The sequence below is a fragment of the Periplaneta americana genome, chromosome 9 (assembly GCF_040183065.1).
Source record: "Periplaneta americana isolate PAMFEO1 chromosome 9, P.americana_PAMFEO1_priV1, whole genome shotgun sequence".
NCBI classification, from domain to species: Eukaryota; Metazoa; Arthropoda; class Insecta; order Blattodea; family Blattidae; genus Periplaneta; species Periplaneta americana.
Window position 1 is genome coordinate 117,792,189 of NC_091125.1, and position 25,085 is coordinate 117,817,273.

At 36.2% G+C, this 25,085-nt stretch overlaps 1 protein-coding gene and 1 long non-coding RNA gene across 4 annotated transcripts in view; one reads left to right on the forward strand and one right to left on the reverse strand.

The window, feature by feature from the left end:
- Nucleotides 1-14,798, forward strand: part of LOC138706421 (uncharacterized) — a 107,586-nt gene extending 92,788 nt beyond the window's left edge. For all 3 annotated transcript variants that reach the window (XR_011333992.1, XR_011333994.1, XR_011333993.1), the window contains exons 2-3: nucleotides 13,573-13,696; nucleotides 13,833-14,798. This is a non-coding gene — a long non-coding RNA (uncharacterized lncRNA). The remainder of the gene's footprint in view (nucleotides 1-13,572; nucleotides 13,697-13,832) is intronic.
- A 6,213-nt stretch (nucleotides 14,799-21,011) lies between these two features.
- Nucleotides 21,012-25,061, reverse strand: aph-1 (gamma-secretase subunit Aph-1). Its single transcript, XM_069835708.1, has 2 exons — nucleotides 24,235-25,061; nucleotides 21,012-21,724 (listed from the first exon to the last, which is right to left on the reverse strand). Exons 1-2 carry the CDS (start codon nucleotides 24,635-24,637, stop codon nucleotides 21,405-21,407), a joined length of 723 nt encoding a protein of 240 aa, XP_069691809.1. The 5' UTR covers nucleotides 24,638-25,061; the 3' UTR covers nucleotides 21,012-21,404.
- Nucleotides 25,062-25,085: the final 24 nt, after the last annotated feature.

Consider the following 25,085-nt stretch of genomic DNA (forward strand, 5'->3'; position numbering starts at 1 on the left):
TTTATAAACTGAAAATACTGAAATAAGGGCATTAAAATTTTAACGGAAATTTTTAGTCCTACTGGTAAATTAGGAATATAAACCAGTTGGATACAGATATCGAATGAAACGAAGCTAAGAAAACTATTTAAAATTTCTATTATATGACTGGAAATTATCCTTAGTCTACTGTGAAATTAGAAATTAGCAAACGCCGATTACATTCAGTAATTCAAGCTGCACGGCATACAATATTATAATTGTGAGTTGAAATATGTCTCTTCCCCCCCCCTCCGAGAATAATTAACTCTCGCCGGTGCACCATTGCTCTTACGAATCATTCACAATGCTATAGGCCATTCGTTATCTCGTGAAACCTACCTGGGCATCAGGGGAAGAAGAAAGTGGACAGAGAAGCTTCCCTCCCTCGCTTCTACAGTAGCTAGCGGGATCACTTACCCCTACCATAAGGTTCTTATTACATACTTCGGCGCACGCAAGCATTTGGTTTCACGAGATAACGAATGACTTATAATACTGATACATAATATGTAAAATGTCCAACAGTGGTATTAATTACGAGATAAATGTAAGTATTACTAAGAATAGCAACGGAAATCAAACTGACATTGCGGATGAATTATGTGATCTGCGGCATATTCTACTTTTGTAGTGTTGCTGCTGTAGACTATTTTAAATTTGACATAAATATAAAACATTTAATGGTGTTTAAAAATGGAAACATTTCACGTTATTTTCGACTTTACAAAAAATAAATTCATTTTCCAACTACACATGTAATCCGCGTTTTCATAGCGACGCGACGGTTGTATCGGCATATTTGATCAATCATCCTACTCCACAAAAAAGAGCGCTTTAGGCCTATAATACAGCAGATGAGGAATGGTGCAGTGTCACTACCATGTAAGCCTATGCCTTTCGATCATCGCTATTTAAAATCATAGGTTGTTTATTATTATTATTATTATTATTATTATTATTATTATTATTATTATTATTATTATTATTATTATTATTATTATTTTATCGATACTATACTTTCAACAACGTATACAACTCGTTGTAACCTGACTACATTGTTTATAATAGCCTATTATCTGACATCCTTTTTACATATAATGCATGAAGAGGATAATTCTGCGCAACTAGTAAAAGTAAATACGAATAAATTACATTTAAAGAACTGGCATTGCACAACGGATGTGTAACTCTTATTTTTAGCCTTTAGCCAATACTAAGGAATGTAAGATCGGAATTTGACACGAAATTTCTAACATAGAAGGCTAATGGTTCTTTGGAGGCAAAGTTTTCATCATCATCATCATCATCATCATCATCATCCATTAAATGAAAACCTCGTTTCTTCATGTGCTCCATTATGAATTACGTAACTAGTTTAGAAAAGCCACTTAGTAACAAGCGCTGTACAACTTGTGAACTGTGATATGGTAAAGATTTTTACGGTTACGAGTTCCTCTAAACCCTTCATCCAGGAAATATAGGCCCAGATACTATAAACGAGCACAAAACAGAAGTTTACAGCCTGGGGTACACCAGTTTATGATTCTGAGTGACGTAAGTCCCTAGAGAATCAATATTTGTGCGGAATTCACACCACGCAATCTTCAGTACCCATGCGATCAAAAGTGATTTGGGAATCTTGGTTCCAGGATTAACGTTGACTGCGTCCTGCAGACAAGTTTATCTGTGGTGACATACGCTGCTTGCAATTGTTAATCGCACTTATTAACGTATTTCACTCGCAGTATGTCCTGTTCCGCCTTTTTGTGATTTAACTTTGGCAAGTGGTTGAAAGTATGTAAAATTAAGAAAAGTATTGTATATTTTTCGTTTATTTCTTAAACAGTGTACAATTTTGTGAATAAAATAAACATAATTTTTGATAGATCAGTCTTTATTCTTTCATTTACATGTAACATGTTCCTTTAAATACTAGTTAGGCTACAGCATATCGAACGGAGTGAGTCAGTGTTAAAATCTGTTCAATTTATCCTAGTGACTCTCAACATCATTCAACGTTAAAAAAATCCTGGAATAATGCAAATAACTAGGTCATACTTTATTCAAGATTAAGATTAGAATTCAGACATTGAGGAAGATTTTTTTGAAATACTACTGCCACAACTCTGCATTATCTTATTATTAAACCATGCTAAATGTATTTCACCACATAAATTTATGGTATGCGTCTTCTAACTTTACTTTCCTTCTGAAGGAAGTCATGCTAATACTTCTCTCATTCTTAAATATCCATCGCCCTGCTGGCCTTCTATGCCAAAGGTTGCGGGTTCGATCCCGGGCCAGGTCGATGGCATTTAAGTGTGCTTAAATGCGACAGGCTCATGTCAGTAGATTTACTGGCATGTAAAAGAACTCCTGCGGGACAAAATTCCGACACATTCGGCGACGCTGATATAACCTCTGCAGTTGCGAGCGTCGTTAAATAAAACATTTCCATCGCCCTTGACTGAGTCTGCAACCGCAAACATTACCTGTCTATCCAATTGAAAGCAGAGTAATCATTAAACCACTGAAAACGACTCTTGTGAAATGCATTTCAGCAGTGCGTCTTTCTTATTTCTTTATCGCTAACAGGGCAAGTAAGTTACTCGAGTTGCCAGAAAGAAATATTTAATATTTCTGTATCATTAGCAAGAACTAATGACGTAGTTATCGAATCTAAAAATAAACACATGATTTTTCAATGAGTTTAAACACAGGCGACCTTCACATTTGTCACATTACTTACGAAATATATCGCAATAAGCTTATATAAAGAGTTCCCATTTGTTTCCGTTTAGGCGTTAGACATAGAACTTCAGACATTGCAAAGGTCATCATAACATTGTCATAAAGTACACTCACATAAAACACTTTTTTTTTTTACTAATGGCGGGTACTTAACTGTTCTTCATTCACCAATGAAGCCAGATGAACACTCGAATTTACCGACAAAGTAGTTGTCTAGGGTGCGCCATAGGAAACTGATCTACGCTACACCCTCTCTCTGGTCAAACTTCGAATGTCGGACTCGTGAATATCAAATAGCACAACCTGTTCAACAAATCTCCTCTATTGCCATCTCGAACGAGTTGCTTTTCCCAGCGACTGATTTGTCGCAAGCTACTTAGGCCTACGTATTTGAATCGAGCTTGAATATTTTTAGGCCTTTCATATTGTTTCATGAAAAACGCAACAACCTTTCTTTCGTAATGGCGACAGTTGATCGAGTTTTCTTTTCCGTCGAGAGCACATATTCTGATTGAGACGATTCGCCTTCATCTTCAACAGACTTGGCTGTTTGAAGATTCGCATTCTTCAGCAAGAGACTCGGCTGATTGTGAACACGGTCTTGGATCTGTTGTTTTCTCGTTGCCTTCGTCGAATTTCTTTCCAATCGGAGGATTCTTTAAACCAGGTATGAGGTCAGATGACTGTATTGCGTTCGAATCGCCAAACAAGTTCGGCTTTTGATTCGGTTTGCGACAATGTGTTTATTGCGAGTTACTGGCACGAATTCCTGGTTGCTTGTAGCATTTCCTGGAAGATGATATTCAATTGGCCTAACGTCTCACTATTGTGTGTATATTTTATTAACATTACAATTGGGTATACACTCGGTGGCAGTGATATATATAATAATATACAATAACATTACAATAATTACAGCAATAAAATTTTAATAATCACAGCAATAAATAACATAGATAAAATAAACATAAAATTAATTCTAACTTTAAATAAATAAATGCAATAAACCTAGGACTATAAATAAAGACTATGCTATAAATAACGCATACTATAAACAAAAGTATACCTTACAGTATTTCTATTAAACCCAACTATTGTCAATTTAAGTAATTACAAGTCAGCTTAATTACATATCAACTTAATTAATTAAATATCACAACTTAGATAATTACACTGAACCTACAATTAAAATCTCAGCCTAATCTTTTCAACCTTTCCTTAAATTATTGATTTTGAGAGGACTGCCCTGAAAGATTGCCGCAGGTAAGCTGTTCCAATCTACTATTGTGCGGTTAACAAAGGAAAATTTTGCCATGTCTGTAGCATAATTGTATACAAAATGTGCCGAAGTGTAAGTGTGATTTCAGCATGAAGGCAGTAAAAAGATCAGATTTTTTTTAGATTCGATAACTACGTAATTAGCTGTTGCTAATAGTGTAGAAATATCCACTATTTATTTCTGACAACTCGAGTAGCCTACTTCCTTTGTAAACGACACTTACGCAGCTGCGCTATCGGTTTCCGTCATGTGCCAGGCAATATTGTCTTAAATGAATCTCTTGGACAGCCTGTTATTACCACTATCTGTTATTACAGTGTCACCTATGAAGCTAAACATGAAATATGAAGCATTACTATTTTAAAATTTTACACACGAATGTTTATCTTTTTTTTTTGCCAAAATATGTCATCTCCTCTTACACGTTTTGTCTTGTCTCTCAATTTTCTAACAAGATCAAGCACTGTACTACAACTAATTGTAAGAACTTTGACGCGTGGAAAATTCTTTGCAGACATCTTTTTATATTTGTCGTTCAGTGTTAGTGAGAATATGGGAAACAAACTCTCGCTGTTGTATATCAATCTGAGAAACATAAATTCCAATTTACACCATCAATATCACCACAAAAGAAATTTTCTTCCGTACCAACTGCTAGGCTAGCACGAAACTAAACTCCTCCCTTATATTGGAAATAGATGAGTCAAATTAGCTTTTGCTTGATCTGTGTTATCTTATTGTTATGTGAAGCCTTGATCTTAGCCGTTGTACATAGCATGAGGCGCGTAAGGGAAACTCATCATATAGCTGAGGGAATAAGTGCCGCTTATTGTTAGCGGTAAAGAAACAAATCAGGCGTACTACATATGGCCCATTGAAAAATTAGGTGAAGATGGATTTTGATCGATGGGATTTGGATAGGATAGGATAGGATAGGATAGGATAGGATAGGATAGGATAGGATAGGATAGGATAGGATGAGATAAGGTAAGATTGGATTGCATGGAATGGATTCAGGTACAGTTAGATTGGTAGGTGATGGGTGATTGGGTGGGTGTGTGAGTGACTATTGTAGATAGTTTACATAAAGAGATAGGTAGGAAAACAGATACAGAGAGCGAGAAAGAGAGACACAAGTCACAAGAAGTTTCTGTTAGACTTCATTATCCTTTACCATCATCCCATGACGCCGATTTATTTTGAATTCCTCGTGTGCACGAGACGAACTTTTAACGATTTAACCAAACAGCTACTGTCCGTCCGAGTGGTTATGTCGCATGGTCATCGAAACGGAGGAAATCACATGAGTCATTTAAGCCACTAGCCTTTACAAAGGGGCCAGCAGAAACGGGTTGGGGGAAAACGAGATGCGACATAACCACTCGGACGAACAATAGCTAGAGCGTCAACTTTGTATTCTGGTGTTTCTAGTTCAAAAGGCGGCGTGTCGAAGTTGAATTTGTTGTAAGTTGCCTCAACATACTTTCATAATTCCACTATATTGTATCCTTTCACTGTTATTAAACATTTTAGTAATGTGCGACTTACGGATCTATGCTCCGCTGCAGTACTAATAGCTGGCTGACTGGCTTCACGAGTGCTGGATCGGGGCGGGTTCATACACTTAGACATCTTTGGCTCATTGTGCGCCCTAATATATACGATGATTGTCTAAATTCTACAGGTGGCATTCGTGAATCCGACGCTGACAAGTGGGCCATACTGCCTCAGTCCCTGCTAGAGCCAGGTCCCGTCGGTCTGATAAGCTCCTGAGCTCGAAGTCCCAAGAATTTCCTATATCAGCATCAGAAACCCATACTACCCTTATGACTTCACCTCAGTCTATTTTTACTAGTGTAGATAATAGATGAATTGAAGGGGAGGTGGAGAGTGTTAGTAGAATGATAGAGGGAAACTGGAGTACCCCGAGAAAAACACTGGATCTGCTTTGTCCACCACAAAATCCATCACAATCTGACTAGGGATTTAACCCGGGCCTCCTGAATGGAAGATAAGGCACTAGCACTTGAACCACGGACTACAGTACAATAATTTATTACGGCTGTCGTTACCGCTGCTACTTCTACTGATACTTATTCTTCTTTCTGCCAGGCATGAGACTTTTTTTTTTGTTTCATATTCAGAATAACCATTCTATCTCTTTGTATACGTATGAGAATTTATACAAATGTCAGCCACATTATTTTCAGTTTTAATGCCGCAACGATCATAGCTTCTTGAAGCTTGTTCTTTGTCAATGTGATATCCTGTGTTTTAGTTCGCAGTAGTGTGCGGCGGCCTCGCAAGGATGCGAGGCTAACTCACCCGTGACTCAATTTCAGTCGGTTTTTGGGTGCGATCAAAGGTGCTCTGCAGTGATTAATTCGCAGTGTTCGTTGGTAAAGATGGCATTACGCAACCCGATGTCAACTGCTTCAATTGCCACGCACTAACTGGTAGCTCACGCTGCTTTACGTTCTTGCTTCGCTACCAAAAGAACAGAACCGCGAGGTAAACAACAAGCGAGGCAGCAGCGAGAGGCGGCCGTGCGTGGCAGTTAGCTTTGTGGTTACGCGACTTTACAAGAGTCCCATCACGCGTATCTGTACTATAGACTATAGACTGTAAGTCGCCGCGTCTGTGGCTAAAGTGTTAGCGCACTAGTTTTCTATCCAGCTGGCCCGGGTTCGATCTCCGACCACGTCGTGATTGAATTTGTATAGTATAGGTCATTCGTTATCTCGTGAAACTAAACGGATGCGTGCGCCGCAGCTTTTAGTAAGAACCTTATGATGTGGGTAAGTGACCTAACTAGGTACAAGTGGAAACGTAGCGAGGGAGGGAAGCATTCCAGTCCAATTTTCTTCCCCTCACTCGCAAGTAGGTTCCTCGAGATAACGAATGGCCTATAGTGGACATAGACGTTGCAAACGGTCTTGTCGGGATATTCCAGTTTCCCTGTATAATTTCACCAACACTTCATTTCCTCATTTCATCTATCATCTGCAATAGTAAAAATTAAAAATCGGTTGGGATGAAGTCTTGGGGGTAGTACGGGTTTCCGATGTTTATATAGGAAGGGTTTGGGGCTCCGGACGCTGGGGGTTGATCAAGTACTCTCCTGCGAATGGAATCTGGCTTTATCAGTGACTGAGGGAGGATGGCCCACCTATCAGTGTCGGTTTCACGATGCTGATTCAGGAATGGCTTGGGGCTGTGGGTCCCAGGGGGTTATAAGGCTATTCGTCTGCGGATGGGACCTGACTGTCAAGAGCTGAGGTAGGATGACCCACCTGTCAGCGTCGGATTCACGAATGCCACTCAGGCCACCTGTCGGACTTGGACAATCATCGCATATCAGGGCGCACAATAGGTCAAACCGCACCTAGGTGTGCGGTTGTGCGGTTCCATCCCGCGTCCATCCCTCGAAAAGCAAGCCAGAGTGTAGGTCAAATGAAAAGTAATATCTCGTCGCTGTGAAATTGAACAGGACAGACAACAAACAAATCTACTGTATACGGATTTTATCTCTAAATATATATTTTTATTACATTCAATTTGTAGCATACTGAATCTTGGTATCGTGACCAGTACGTTTATAGCCTACACTTCGGTACTAACGATTCTACCAGCATTTTATAAGCATACAGAACTAAGTTTTCCCAGTGGATATGGAATGAGGGAGGCAACAGAGAGAGGCAGGTGCAGACAGGATCTGAAGTGCCCTCGACAGGAGCCGTGTTGTGACACTAGGACAGAGTGTACACACGCGCGTTTGGTATGTAAATATTGTACTTACTCGTAGAATTGTGCCCAGCTGAAGATTAACGCAAAAAAAAAAAAAAAACACACACACACACACACAAACCAAGTGCGGGACTAACTTCTTAGCCCAGCGACTTATCTTCAAAGGTTTATAATGCAATTGGCCTATAATGTAATGTAGGCCTATTAAAATGATATATAATATGATATGATATATGTTGCAATGCCATATTATATTCTTCTTCTGTGGCTTCACAATCCTTGTACCTTAAGCCTCGTTCACACTTTTCAATTAACTTGAATTCAAGTCACTTGATTTCAAGTAACTAAATTCAAGTCGCAGTTCAGACATATTCAAGTTATTTTAGTTTCAAGTAGGATAAAATGGCGTCGATGGAAGTTGTGCAATTAGGAATTTCTGTAGTAGCAAGCCTCCGTCAGGGAAATGATAAATATATTGAAGAAATGAAAGACGCGTTGTTCAGTATGGGTTAGGAATTGGATTAGTAAGATAAATACACGACCACTTACTATTATAAATAGAATAAGTGAAATCTTAAAGCAGATTTAATAATTCTTAAGTAAATATAATAAAATGTAAGCAAGTCTGATCTACCATAATTGAAAATGATTATCTTGAAGCTGTTACAGTTCCCAAAAAAAATCTATCAATCACATTGAACCATGCCAGTTTCGGCGATAAACGTCATCCTTTCAAGCAACGCTCTTCTCTTTTTAATCCCTCTCATCTTCCTCACTTCTTCTCTATCTACAGTTTGTTTTTCTTATTGTCTTTCATAGGCTATCTCATCTGTGTCCATGTTAAAATCTCTGCTGTTCAATTCTTCAATGAATTCTTCCTTCCTTGGCAATTTCCTTTGCATTTCTGTTACGAAACTTTGCAGTTTCTATAATCCGCAGGCCTTCGTGAATTTTATACAACTTCAGCAACTCAAATATTTGGTCATTATTTCACTTACTACTGTTTCCTATTATTTTTACATTCACAGTAGAACAGAAAAACAATCAGCTGTTAATTTAACGCTCTTAAAACAGCTGTTAATTTAAATTCCCGCGCTTTTCTCCTTGAATTCAAGTTATCAAGTGACATTCACACTTTTCAAGTGTCCTTTCAAGTCAAATAAAAAGTAGAAAGGGATCCAACTTCACTTGAAACTTGAATTCAAGCCGTTAAACATAGTTCACACTTTTCAAGTTCGTCTTTTCAAGTGACTTGAATTCAAGTTACTTGAAAAGTGTGAACGAGGCTTTAGCCTTAGCCTTCCTTTCCTAGCCCAGTGACTTATCTTCAAAGGTTTATAATGAAATAGGCCTATAATGTAATGTAGGCCTATTAAAAATGATATATGATATATGTTGCAATGCCATATTATATTCTTCTTCTATGGCTTCACAATCCTTGTAGCTTAGCCTTCCTTTAGGACTAATCAGTGATGTATGCAATAGAGGGGGAAAGGAACTGACCTTCGTAACCAATTATTTCCTGGCTTAGTGGCCTCATGAGTGATGCCTTATTGGTGTCATTTGTGAGGTGCAGCTCGATTCAGGGATATTGGCCCCTGCAAAAAGTAAGTTGATAGACTGAGAACGAAATCACTACTGGCGGGCTGGGTCACACAGGTCAGGCCGCGCAGTCATAACACCAAACACCTACTTCTTATCATGTCGCGGTACATTCCGCCTTAAAAACACAGTATTCTTCCACATGTCTCATTACCAGGCTTCGGCCTAGAGTCACAGAGTAACCATTATGAGGTTTAGAGTACACGGAGTATAAATGACGTCATGACCCATGTGGGGTGACTGCAACAGTACAGGTGGGTCCGTAATGTGCATTACCGTTGTGTGTATTGCTGCTTGGCTGCGGTACGTGTAACAGGCTTCGGTGTAGGGACACCTGATTGAAGGTTACAACTCACGTTAATACTTTAATGGTAGACATTTATTGTTTACACTATGAGTGTACTGTATATACTGCATCTGTACAGGGTGAAATATATTTTGTGCCGTACTATGACGGACTATTTACATGCTGAGACACGAAATAACGGCGCGCTCCATCTCCCAGTCCACTCGACCAACACAATACTGTCGTCCGTGTGTTGCTGAACTTCATGCGTTTCTGTGCCCAGGACCGAAGCCTGCTCATTACTAACCACTACGTCTGTTGACTAAACAATGTCATGATGACTCTTTCACTCTTTCTTGACATGAGTGTCTCTCAGATAAGAGTATAGACATTATCTTTCTTCTTTCTCTTCCCTCTTACCCTTCTATGCACATTTGTGATTAAATTTCTTTCTTATGACGCAACACATAGTTCGCTCACTAGCCAAACAACCAAGGACAGGGACCAATAACGTTGAATCGAGCTGTACAAACCTGTCTTTGGACAGTTGACTAACACAGTTTGTCAATTCTGTGATCTAGTCCCCAACCTGGAGGACCAGGAATTCTTGTTACAGAGTTACCACATTTTAGTCGAGTGTACTTACCCCGTTTTAAGGCGCCGGGTCCTCGTGTTCACCCATTCGGTCTCAGGCCCTGATGTTTCGCGAGGTAAGAGACGTGAGAAGGAGAGAGACCAGCGTTTTGAAGTTGTGAACAGAATCTCGAAATTCTACTGTGAATGAAACTGTTCTGCTAAGTTTTAACCTTAAAATACTCTGGTTCGGTTTCATGTAATGTTTTTAATTACCATAGTTTGCTCTACAATAGGCGTTCTTAACCTGGTGCTCTTTTAATGACATTTGGAGCTCTCGGAATGTGAGTAAAAATGTGCTTGCTAGCACGAATGCTCCTGAGGTCCTTTTTTCAATTCAAGCTTTGTTGTACGAGTCGGAACAAATAGTGTTCCTACTTATTATAATACCCGGTTCGATAACCAATAACCAAAAATGTATTTAAAAGTAGGCTTAAGGACTTTACTAATAGACGGTAGTATATTATACACACTATTTAAAGGGTGTAATTGATATTTTGTTATTGAAGTGTTGTATCAGTGAAGAAGTGTATTGTGTCAGTGAAGTGTGAGGTGTGTTTTGTCAGTGAAGCTTTATAGTTTATAGTGGCAGTGCAAAGTATTTGAACACTGAAATGTTTTTGAAGTGTTAGTGAAATCAGGATAGAATCAGTGAAATGTATCGTAATTCCAGTGCAGTGAGTGAGTTGTCAGCGAAATGAGTGTAGTGCTGAAAAGTACTTGTGCAGGTATGAACATATACTCGTGAGTATTAGTTCGAAATTAGGGTTAGAGTTACTTTAAATGTTACTTTAAGTGATCATGCTTCATTTAATTTAGTATTCTCCCTGTTATTATTATTAATTATCATTATTGAGTGTAATTAGTTACTACTGCCACTGGGTATATAGGCCTCTCAGTGTCTACCTCTACGAAGTGCGACACCTGTTCTGATCCCTGTAATGAGTGAAAAGCTGACAAATTAATTCTTCTTCTTCACTCTTTCATTCTGTTGTAACGAAAACATGTTGCCTTTATTAGTCGAGGGGGAGGGGAAACTTCGTAGTTAATATAGACTTAAAAAGAAAATACTTGTTTTTATTCAACTGAAAATAGTCAGATGTTTTTCATAGAACAACTTTTTCAAATTGTTGTTGTTATTATTATTATTGTATTATTATTTTGTTCGCAGCCCCCATTAACTGCTCTTCTGCTCCCCGTTGAGAATTTACTATTAGCTAATCACTGAAATAAAATTCAATGTCATCTCTCCTAAGTAAAATTATAAACAAACGAACCTGCCTCAATTATTCGAAATGTTATGATAATGATTAGTAAAGACAGGATTTCTATGCAAATGCATGCTTTATATAAGCTTGCTATACTTCTCAAACTTTGTAAATATTCGTTCCATGAGTCAAAATAAGTACCTATACTTCTTCCATGGACATTTGCTATTTTGGCCTTTTAAGGGATAAATTCATGCAAAATGTATATTTTTAAGATTTCCGTTTTATTTAGTTAGTTAGTACTTGCGATTTTAAGGTGTGTATTTTTGGATAGATTTAAGTGTACAGTGTAGCTGACAACGGGCAACTGAAGTTATTATGTTTGTTCTATGTTTCTTGTATAGTGGGCGTTGTGATGTATTAACGAATTGGTCTGCCATTTTTGCCCTGTGCAAATTAAAAAAACAATGTTTTCCACTCAATTTCAGTATTTTGTACTTATTCTGTAAGTTAAATCAAGGAATTCTTAATAAAGCTTGTCAAAACGCATTGTCAGCTAAAGTGAAAGATGATAATAATCTGAAGAAAATGAGGGAATTTAATAATGTGCTTCAAGAAAATGATGATTTAGGCATTAATCATATCGTTTTACCAGATTATACAATAAGTTTTGTACCCATGCTTCATGTAACTAATGTTGAAGGAGCTTTTTATGTGCACAAGTTTATTTTTATGGACAGGAGAAACAAGGTGGATCCTGAAAACATGAAAAAGATTATGGTGTCACAAAGGTTAATAAGAAAGAAAATGAATTCTCTGTATCAAATTAATTAATTAAATTAGCAAAAGTTAATAAAGCAACAACTAAGAAATGAAAGTGGCTGTGTACAATGCGAGCCTCCCATCTTTACTTTTCTTTGAAGGAAGTCATGCGAAACTTTTTGCTATTTTTTGTTTAATTTCTGGTAAATAAAGTTTTGAATGCTCCTGAACACAGTTTGCCTATGTTCACAGTGGTGTCTGTGTAGCAGAATCTTATGATAATGTAACACAAACAGTAACATACTAAAATATTTTTCTAAATCAGTATATGAGGACTGCAAAGATAGGTCACTTGTAGGAGCTATTTACTCGTATTGAAGGGTCTAAGGCAATGATGACCAACTCGTGCTCCTTGTGCAAGAGCACTCTTTGCTGCAAACGAGCAATATGCGAGAGCATACCGTCCCAATGCTTTCAATGCCAACATTGCTCTTTTTTACTCATGAGAATGCACGTGAATGCACACAGTGCTTCGTAAGAGCAGCTGAGTTGGTCACCACTGGTCTGAGGTTTGTAGGCATGATGATTTCTGTACATTCGAACACAGAATATCTTCACACTATCAAAAGTAAAATGAAGTTACTCAGACCCTTTCAGAATGCGATTATAGACCAATTATAAGGGTTATTGGTGGCATTATAATTTCAATGCTAATGCACAGAAATGTTAACTTAATGATGTTAAACTTTGTCAGCTTTTATTGAATCAAGTTCAGTTGTAAGTGATAATTTACAGAAGCAACAATATGACATATGAAAGAGATTTCAAATCACTAAATTGTTGTCCTCAGTGGTCTGGTAATAATGCTTGTCATTAGATAAGAAATTAATGGATTCAAATCTGGGGCAGTATATTTTTAAAAAGCTATAAAATTCATAGCATGAGTTCTCCCAGAAGAAAAGTAAAGGCTGGTGTCTTTCGTCATATATTTAGGGAACTCTGTCCCTGGTTGAGTGGGTTCTAGGGAAAATCTGTCAGCCACATGTTTCTCGCATCACCACTACCATATTTTGTAAATGGATGCTTTTCAGAGCTTCTTGTTCAAACGAAAGATGCTGCATGATGTGTCTTGAAACCACAGAAGTCTCTGATGTACAAAGCGAGAAACAAAGTAAAAGATATACTTATAAGCACAATAAACCAATGCGCTGCAATGTATTTAGAGCTGAATAATGATTGGGCCATTGAAATAAAATTAGAGTTACTTTGCTGATTCTTTACAGTTGTGTCAGTGGACTGGGAAGTAGTTGCTGTTTGGCCATGTACTGTGATGACAAATTGACACCAGATGTTTCAGTCAACAAAATCAGATAGAAAAGAGGTCCAAGACCAGTGCAGACAGTCAAGGTGAGAACCCATATAGCAGACAGCAGGAATATATATTGTGGAATGGGGATATAAGAAGAGTAGATGTGGAGAAAATTTGAATCTGAATGGAATATACAATTATTGTATAATGATTTGTCCATGCTCCTTGCATCAGCAAATGCGATATACAACTGGATGTTACCTGGGCAGTGCAAGGAACATTGGCCAAGACAATCATGGAGCAAAGGAATAGGCCTATAGCAGCCTATGGAGGACGGCACCTGATCATGGAAGATGTTCAGATCATGTAGCTTGGTAATTAGGCAGCATTGTCATTTTAAAGCTGCATGTACACATTATATACACAGTACTTGACATATAAGTGAACATGTTTTTCAGACTTTGATACTGGCTCAAGCTATTAATCTTCTTGCTTCCCAGTATAGATCTTCTGAATCATCCTTGATTTGCTGAATAAAGTTTTCTACATTGAAGGAAACCATCTGTGATCATATCTTCATTACCTTTATAGATTGCGCATATTTTCTACTGAAATGTTTGTCCATGTTAAATCTTTCGTACACTACTTTTAACACTTGAATATAAATAATTGATTAAATGGCGATCTTACTCGTGTTAATTAACCCAACTCTTCATCACACCGAACACACACACACAATAGGCAGCGAAGTTGAGACAGTGCCGAGATCTAGTAGGTTCTGAAGATGGTGTGAATAGCACCGAAACAGCTGTAAGCCGCACATGCTTACATAATTAACACGAGTAAGATCGCCATTTAATCAATTATTTGAAATGTTTGTTTAGAGTACATTTGAGCCTGATGAATATCATAATAAAAGTAATTTTTCATTATAGATATGCACCGTTATTTTTGCAAATTCTTTTCCAATTAATGCCATTTGATTTTGCTTGTTTCTCCTTGTATGTTAATTTCTTTCTTGGCATTTATTAATCTTCTGTCTATTGTTGCATGTGGTTTTGTTTTTGTATAGTTTTTGTCCTTTCTTGGCTAATCTGTTAATATACCTGGTAACCAACCTACTGGGAGTGTAAAAAGTTATGCCTGATTTCAAATGCAGGTATTATTTATTTATATTTATTTCAGTCAGAGGTACAGTACCAAGTGGTAGAACAGGGATGCAGAACTGGGCATCAATTGTGGTATACTCAGCGCAATGTCATTTGGCAAATACCAGTTTAAAGAGCAGTGGGAAATGAATACTTCTGTATTAAAAGCAATCACAAAGTGCTTACGAGTTCTATGTTTGGTTCTACTTATGTATGTGAGCAAACATTCTCGAAAATTAACTTCATTTAGAGTGATCGTCGCATATGCACATCTGATTTTCCTCCTCAGGCTATAGGCCTGTACATCTTCAGTGCAACCTAATATAACGAAACTGGTGAACAAAACAAGAATGCAGGCAGAGATGTGGTGCACGTTGTAGTTGGAACTAAGTTGATTACAACAATGATTTTCATTTGTATTCACATGAGAAATTAGATTTTTTAGTTTTATTATGAGATCAAAGTAGTCAATTTTATTTAAAATAGAAGATATGTACTTTTATACTTTTCAAAATGTTATGATTTAATTTTTACATACAATCTTATATAAAGGCATAAATACCAATACAAAGATAAGGTATTTAATCTGTTTTTATAGCAATATATTTTCAAAGGAAGTAGAGCCTATTTAAGTAATTTTATTCATGACTGATGTTTCCCTAAGCTGCTAAGACTACAACAAGAATATATATTTTTTTAACATTTAGTATTGTTATCAGTTCACTTTAACCAATTGAATTTAAAAGAGAAATTGTGCATTTAAGTACTTACAAATGTCTTTTTTTTTTTTTTTTTTTTTTTTTTTTTTACATATAGACGTGTTGTATTTGTTTATATACCATTAGACATGTAATTCGAATTTGTTGGTTAAGTTTAAGTGTTGTAATTATTGCGATCAGAAATACTTTTGTCATTCTGTTCATGAGCACCAGTATCCTGTAATCTGCCACAAGGATGTGGACGGATCACACAGAAAACATTCAACCCCGATAGACTGTGGAAGGGGAACCAATGCTTTCCCCTTGCTTCTACTCCTTTTTCTCCCAGTTCTGCATCCCTGTGGTAGAACAATGTCTCTCGAAAGCCACAATGAGTTTCACAAGGAATGTTTACTGGTAATGTTGAAATTGGAAGCCATTGGAGTACTTACTGCTTGCAGGAATAGAAATTGAGTGTAACTTTGTATACACTCAGTATATGCATTAAATAATATATCTATTAGTGTTTGTTCTACTTTTGAAGCAAATATTTCTCTGTAAATGTCCCAAAGGATGACCTGATTAGAACACACATAATGAACAATGAGTATCAAAGAGTTGGTGCATATTGGAATTAGAGGAGGAGTTGAGAGCTATGAAGGCTCGGAAAAGACATAAATAGTCCAATTTTAAGAGATAGTGCCCACTTCACTTTGAGATCAAGAATATGATGTAAACATTTCTCACTGTAAGCTTTCAGTTGCACATGCTTGCTTTCCACCCAGTGAGAGGATAATGAATGGAGTTATTGCATTTGTGAAGAAAAAAACATGTTTAAAAAGGTTTTCTTTTTTGTTTTAATATTGGATTCATAAAATAACTTACACATACCAATCACACAACTGCATAACATTGCATTATTCAAGTACAAAAAGAAATATTAAATAACATGGCTATATTAATACATTACAAGCATATTTACAAACCACTGTACCTTTTTTTTTTATACAGCAATACATTTTCATCAATGACTTCAAGGAACTTCAACAAGAGCACACATCTTGTCTTATAGAACGGAGATTGTCAAGGTGAGGATGAAGTGAGTGATTGTAATACATTGACAAGTCTGTAAAATCCAGAGATATATTTTCATGAGCAATACATATATTTTCCAGACTGTGATGTGGATCACAATGTATTTGTGTGTGCATAGAGTATATGTTTATGTCTTGTAGGCAGAGAACGTGTTCTCAAATGTATTAAATTTGAAGGAATATGTTGAATTGATTGAATTCTCCCACCATTTAGACAACATTCTGCAAAAATGAATAATTTTTACAAAGCTGACACTGAAAAAAATACGGTTAAATTTCAGTATCATAAAAAATAATTCTTTCCAGCTAGCTTTCATATCAAGTGCAATGAATGTAGAGAAAGTTGCATGGTTTCTGAAGAATATCAGCCACTAAAAGTCCGTTTGAACAGCTTAATGTTGGAACAGTGTATTTCACATAAAAATAAAAAGTTGAAAGTAAGTGCTTAAATCTTCCTTGCAATATCACTGTTTTTTTTTATATTCCACCAACTTTATTAATCCCTGAGGCTTTGACTGAATCAATGAATTTGGTACACGAAATAACAATAAATTGAAGGATATAACTAATAAAAAAAATGTGCTTACGAATGTTTGCTGCATGTGTATTATTATCATGAAATGCTGCATTTTAAATTATGTTCTCATGCCTTTAAATTGTAAAAATGCAAGAACTGCAGAATATGTGAATAAAACAAAAATTGCAAGTTGTGTAATATAATGATAAAATAAATATTTTGATTACCTGAATCGTATACAAGTGAAACACTGATATTTTTTCCAGTTGACAAAATTATAATTTGCGTATCTTACATGAAGTTCGTTGCCATTTTCTCATTAATATTACTTTATGTAATGAGCAGAATGGCGAGTTCAACTCCACGTAAAAAGTTCAGTTAAATATGGAGTTTTGTTATGAGAATAAAGTAATTTGTCCTCACTGTGAGCTCTACATGAATACTGAAAAGTACAGTATTTAGGTAAGAAAAAAAATGGCATTTCATATACTACCTTTACTCAAGATTATTCATTCCTGCTCTCTGCTGAGCTTCCAGATCTTATTAATATAAATCAGATTAGAACCTGATTCTAGTGTTTCAGTGAGACTATAAACTGTCCACCCAAATAATATGTATAACATTGTGTAGTATAGCAAAGATGCCTTTTCAATGCATGCAATATTGTAAGTTTCCTGGAAAATAGTATAAAATCTGATATAACACATTATCACCATAAAATCTTATAGATCCCTTTTGCGAAGTCATAATTGCTCAAAAAAGTCTCATAACCTCTATGGCAGGAATATAGATCAATCATGCTTTTACAGTCGAAAATTGGGACTAAACAAAAATTACACCTAATAACTGGCAAAAAAAAAAAAATATATATATATATATATATATATATATATATATAGTAATATTAGGAAACAAAGATTTTACCTGCAGGAAAGTAAGGTCTGTTTGTGGTTACATTTTTATGTATCAATCCTAAACATGTTTGAAGTTATTAATTCATCCTTACTTTTTATACATTTTCATTCCCGACTGCAGCATATAATTATTTCACTAAAAATAGGAAATAAAACTTCTTGTATCAGAGAGACTTTGCACAAATATGACACGGCAGATGGGATTAAGATTTGCTAAGCTTTATCACTTAGCAATGGATGTTCATCTTTTACTGATATCCTAAACTCAGTTCCATGCTGTCAGATTTTGTCTTCACTGTACTGTGGCAAGACATCTCAATAAGATTTTCTTCTTCTATAGAAGTCAATTCAAACTGAATTTTGACCCTGAATGGTCTTAAATCCATGTGAACCTGTCAGTTTTATCTTTTTGAAAGTATTTTTCAAACCAGTTGATAAACTAAGTGCTCTTCAAAAACAAATTTTATGCTGCCACAGAAATCAACTTCGTTTGAGATCATAAACTGCTATGACGGAACACAACCATTGCCACTGTCTTCATTCATTTTTCTTTTCCATAGTTGCAAATATTTTCGTCAATTTTTATTTAAATTTATATCATTCAGTTTCAGAATTATGGCTTTGGTAATGAGAAAAACAATTTTTTTAATGCATGAACACATGTAAATGAAGTTTCCTCCTACTAGTATCATATTTCAATATAACTGTGTTTCGAGGTCATGAGCTAAAAAATTTGAAAGCAGATGTCCAAAATACCGTAGTCTGTTCCTTGAAGTTTTTAAACGCTTCTACAAATTCTAGGATACATTGTATGTGACCGCCACATGATTGCTGATCTACAAAATAAAATTACTGTACTAAATATTTAAAATCTACTCCAAGTTTTGTTCAGTACAAAACCCATTCCGATCATTCAAACAAGATTGTTCTAATTCTCGAGTAGTTTCCTTTACATCTACGGAAAATGCCATTGTACTTTTTTTATTCTCATATCAGGTACAAGAATTACAAACTTTGTAGCAGACAAGCCATATTTTTATTACTCAACTGAATCCAAGTAAAATTTCTGATATCAAATAGTTCCTATAGAAAAAGTCTAGTCTAATATACAGGAACAAAGTCATTTATCATATTCATCCAGTGATATTAACAGAATTGGTCTGTTGGCCTGGATTGGGACACATCTATGCAACACAGTAATGTTCCTGATGTAAATAAATAGTAGGACATTTGGTTACATGATTGGTTAAAAGGGATATGTAAAAGTTAGATCTGCACAACTTTTGTATAAATTTCTCCATTGGTGAATAATAAGTGTTAGTTTGATTAAAATAGAGCGAGATATATTGTGCAACTGCTGTCATAATATGCAGAAATGCTTTCTGTTGGCAATTTCATGTTAGTTTCATAGTTACAAAATAAGGCTACTTTGTAATGCTCATTATGAACACAGCAATACTGCGGAGTGTCTTGCCAGTTAATCAAGCATGATTTATATCAGAGGTTTTATATCATCAAAGATTAAATATTAATTAAAAGCGAATGTATAATACAGTAGTTGGGTAACATTCTGATTAGCAGGAAATTGAAATAAGATTTGAATGGAATAATTTCTTATGAGTGCATATCAAATGGATAGATGCACACCAGTCTGTCTTCAATCTACATATGGGATAAAGATGATTACTTCCTTCTTTTTGTTTACATAAGGACCATTCTAATGTTAATTGAATTTTAACCAATCCTCAGTTGTCTAGCAGTAGTACAAAGATCTGTTTCTAATGTGTAAGATGGAAGTTATCTCTACCAAAGATACTATAACACTGAGAATGACAACAGGAGGGATATATTTTAAATCGACGAGAAATTATACAACAATTTGTCCTGTTACCTTCTCAGTCAGAAACAGGATACTGATCGTTACTTGTATCATATCCGCAAGTACTTTTGAAATATGAAATTATTTTATCCTGTCAATGATTACAGGAGTCACTGGTAAAGACATTATGAACAGAAAAATGAGAGTACCTAGGGAAAATATTCTAACATTATCTTTGTCTATAAATTCAACTAAAGCCTGCTGGGACTGAAATTTACATCTCCAGTCTGGAAAACTGCTGCACTATACAGAGGTATAAACAGCTCTGATATTTTCTCAGAAGGTGGGGAATATAGTCTATCCTGCTACAATGACGACAGAAACACATGCTTCAGTTGCATGGTGTGCTCTTGTTTTTATATGATCAAGATTTTAATTCTTCTTGTGAGTAACTCGGTAAAGCAATGGACTGCAGATTAGGCAGTCCTGAGTTCGAACGCAGGTGACAACAGAATTTTTGTAGTCTCCATAACTTATAGAACAGCTTATATCAGACTGGTTCTTTCGGAGGGTAAAAGGGCAGCTAGAACATGATGTTGACCACATCACCTGCTCCTTGTGCCGAGGTCAAGAAAGCATATGAGCTCTACCTTCATGCCTCCATATGCCACATGGCACCTTCACATATTATAATGTCATTAAACATAAGGATAGACAGCATTAATTTTCTAACAATTACACGTAGTGGTGATTGTTGTTTGTTGACAATATTACAGAAAATTATCTCCTGTCTTTGTAATCTATTTTAGCTAAAAGCACTCAGAGATAGTTATTTTATGCCGTAAAATATATGGCAAGAAGCTACATTTTCCTTCCAGAAGAACCAACACTATGAATATTTATTATCTTTGATTGGCTTGAACCCAAAAACCTTGCTAACATTCGATCACTGAAGATGGGTGGTTGGCTTCCAATGCTGAAAACTTTACAATGCCATCAATAGTTCTTTCTGACTCGTCTTGGCTTTTCCAACATTCAGTTTAATTTTTTGCACATTATACATGTACATATTGTGGACCAGTGAGATATTGGATCAGCAAGTTCTCACTTGTTTTTCCAGAAGTTTTCACAATCATTATCATTCTGACTTTTGTTACCAAGAGCTGAGAAGGGAGTAATGGTTTGGTTTTAATCGTGCATAAAATAATTTTTAATACAAAAAATGTACTACATGGTGTCAGAAGCTTTACTTCCCCATCTAATGTCAAGTTACACTTACGAATTTCTCCACCTAAAACACTACCACCTTCACCTGAATCGCGGGGAAAACATTGTAACCAAATTAATCAATGAAAAATATAATCAACAATGTTTGTGATCACATCTTCAACAAAGAACCTCTATTTTATGACAAAGAGCTTAATCAATTTACTTTATTAAATGCCACAGTTTGGAGCATGTAAAAAATCAGGGATACTTTTAACAAACTGTGTGAGGGTGATTTATGGTTCTTCCTGATTTTTGTAATGGAGCATGTTGCAAAAAATAATAAATTAATATATGTCAGTATGTTACATCAAAGTGGAATGTTAATATTAATAAATTAGAGTTCATTTTCACTTGAACTTGAGGGTAGCCGCAAAGCTGCGGAATGTGCCACCAGCAACATAGAATGCCATGCATCCAGTGGCCACCATGATGCAATATGCAGGCAGTAAGGAAGCCAGGTAGAGCTCCTGTTGATTGAAGAGTGTGAGGCACGATACCACCATGTGGGACACCAACACCCACAGCAGGTGCACATAATTCCTGGTGTCCAGTGCAGAGAAGAACACCACACTCCAGAAAGTATGTAGCATGATGAAACAGAGTGCTGTGGCTGCTGATGTCAGGAAGAACAGGTCGGAGCCGTCCTTAAGACCCATTGTTGCAGGACCTGCAATGCATTACAACATGACATGAAAAGCAAGCATGGCTGGTTGGTTTGTTTTTAATATTAGACACATCGTTCTCCCATCTCAGTTACACTACATTTTTTGTAGTATGACTTCAGTTTTTCACAACTTGGACGAACTATGTTTTGTAGTATTTTGCACTGCAGTCTATACAAAATTAGGAAGGTATTGACAGTTCAGTGGCTTCAAAGCATCACCATGGCAACTGCTCAAAAACTAGCCAATCAGAGTCCATGGCAATAGGTCGACATTGCCGACTGTTTCGCAGCAAGCACGAGGTAACCAGTTGCTTTGTTCGGAAGTGTTGAATTTTCGTTACTGTGTTACAGCAAGTATTGGTGTTATGTTGCGGCTATTGTTTTCGTACATATTTTGTTGTTGATGAAGGTAGAATTAGTTTGAGTTTAGTTTTAAATTTAATTTAGATGTCAGTGTATTTATAACGCGACTTATATTGTCCATGTGTTTCACTTATACAATGTCGCAAGACATCACTCTTGCAGTTTGCAGCCAAAACGAACCACGGGCTCAGAGGGAAGCAAGAGGTCTAGAAGTAATGGAAAAGGTGCTCCTCTTACAAGTCAAGCGAGAAAAATGGTTTGTAATGTGCAGAATTATTTCGAGAAAGAAAGAGACAATGGCAGGTCTCTTATTCCTGTACAATAGGTGGTAAATAGAGCTGCAAAGGCTCTCAAAATAGGAAAGAACACCATCGTTAAAATAGGAAAGGAGAAATTTAAGTTGAATGAGCAAGAGGATGGACCTACCAGACTTGAAACCTCGGGAAAGAAAAGAAAAGTGGATCACAATTTAGATGCCTTTCAAGATGTAATCCGGTGGCATGTATATTTATATTACTGACGAAAGGAGCATCCTACGTTAAAAAAGCTGCAAACTTCGCTTCAAGATACTGTTCTTCTCCACGGCAGTGATTCTTCTCTGCACACTGTCTTAAAGAATTTAGGTTCCTAGTATAAAAAAAATCAATGGTCGTAAGATGTTAATGAAGATAACTTATTGCTTACACACTATATACCATATTTGTATCCATTCATACGTTGTTTATCATTATTTTTTATTATATTCGTCCGGTCAAAGACTACTGTATTTATGAGTTTACGAGCTCGTGTCAGCTGCTTAGTTCTGACATGGCAGATAGATGGCGCAAAGAGCTGCACTGCACTATAACACAACTTCGCAACATTAGTCCCTTCCTGCATGTGTGAGAGAGAACTGTCAATACCTTTCTAGTTTTGTATAGACTGTAGATACTTTTTTTTTTCTGAAGTGGAGTCAGTATACTAGTATGTTCAGACAGAGTGTAAACATGAAATGAGATATTTATTGGAAAAGAGTAGGCTATGATACATAGCCACCTCGTTAGCTCATACTGACTTATGAAAACTATGGATTCAAGTTCAAATCTTGTTGATGGCAGAGCTGTATTTGTGGTGGATAAAATCAGGATTCTGAGGGTTTTTTTTTTCGGGGTTCTCCAATTTTTTTCATCATTCCACCAACACACTCCACTATTCCCATTCATCATCTCCACCTCGAAAAATAGTGCATATTTGTAGATAACTGGATGCAGTGAACAGTGTGACACTCATTGATAATACACCTGACAAGAATTGGAATACCACTATCATTTTGGGGGAAATTTCAGTATACGGATACCTCACAAACGAAAAGTTTTACAGTCCATACAAAAGAAACCAAATGATCTGGAAATGTACAAAAACTTGCCCAGACATATTCAAACATTTTTAAAAAGAACCAAAAAGATCACATTGTCACACAAGTGTATCTACACCGATTTCACCTTTTTGATATTCCTACTTGTCTGTGGTGTAATAATCATGATGAAGATCTGGAACACATTCTTCTATACTGTCCATCCATAAACCACAAAATAAGTAAATTAAAATCATCAGTACCAGTTGCAAACGACATAGCTCTGCAGTAGGTATATATTGACTACATCCTACTCTGGCTACTAGCAACAGGCATCTATAATGAACACCGATCAAAATACCCCTCATTTCTCATGAAAAACAAGAACTGAAATGACTATAGTGGACTTTGTTGTCGGCAAACAGCTGGATACATTAAGAAGATTGATTGATACCTCACTGACAACAATTAAAATACAAAGTAATACTAAGTATTACTTAGCTATCCCTTTAGTAATTAGCAAGGGATCGCCCGTCTTTTACAAGTTAGTGGGTTCACTGAGGGAATATCGAAGTGACCTGATTTCAATGATTACGATCATTGAAATATTTTCATATATTCCTCGGTCCTCACGTCACTTAGATATCCCCTCAACTAACCCACTAACTAACCTTGTCACATACCATGTAAGAGACCGGCGGTCCCTTGCTAATTACCATCTCCTTAGTTAACCCGTAACGAAACACAAATCAGAAGTCAGTCCCGTGTGTGGTGTGGGGAGATAAGGAAGATTGGCCCAATATTTTATTTCACTTACCTAAAGCATCAGCAAGTACATTCACTAAGGAAAATGCTCCACTGATGATTCCAAATCCTAATCCTGCTACATATGCAAGGATATGCTTATTACTTGTAATTTGTTCTGAATTATCTGTAACCTTCTTAAGCCCACTTTCAGCTTTCCTGAGAAGTTTGTAAATAAGAAATCTGAACACTTCTTGGAAAAGTACTGAAAACACAAGTCCGAATACCAATTTCGTACGTAACGGTGTAACAACAAACCATAGTAATGATGATATTAAAAATGACAGAAGCCAAAAGAAAGCACTTGCAATTAAGATTATTATTCTTATCGGGTCCTTTGCAATAGTAATAATAAACATTGCCAACGGCAGCCCAAATGTCACACATGTACAACCAAAGAATTCCATTATCGTCATTGTTGCAAATTGCTTATGATCACACCTTCACAAATGATAAAATACCTAAAAATGCTCTGTCCCTATTACTGCCACCTAACTTGTATAATTTTATCAGATGACACTTAGATAACAAAGTATGAGGTTATACGTTTATGAAAACTCCGCAAGATCAAGATGACTCATATTGGCCAAACCCTGTACCACAAGTAGACTTATTTGTACAATGTAGTGTAGCTTGTCGCCATTTTTAGTGCATTGAAATGCCTGATAACTGACTTGCTCATGTTGTATACAGATTATTGACACAAAATAGTTTTATGTTAATATAATAGTTTAAACAGAGAAAATAAATTTCTTTTGACTAGTTTGGTTATCGTGATTATACATCAAGAATATGATTCAATTCATGTTTTGTATTGTAATTATCTCAATAGGTGGCAGGGTTTGTATAAAAAAAAATACGTAG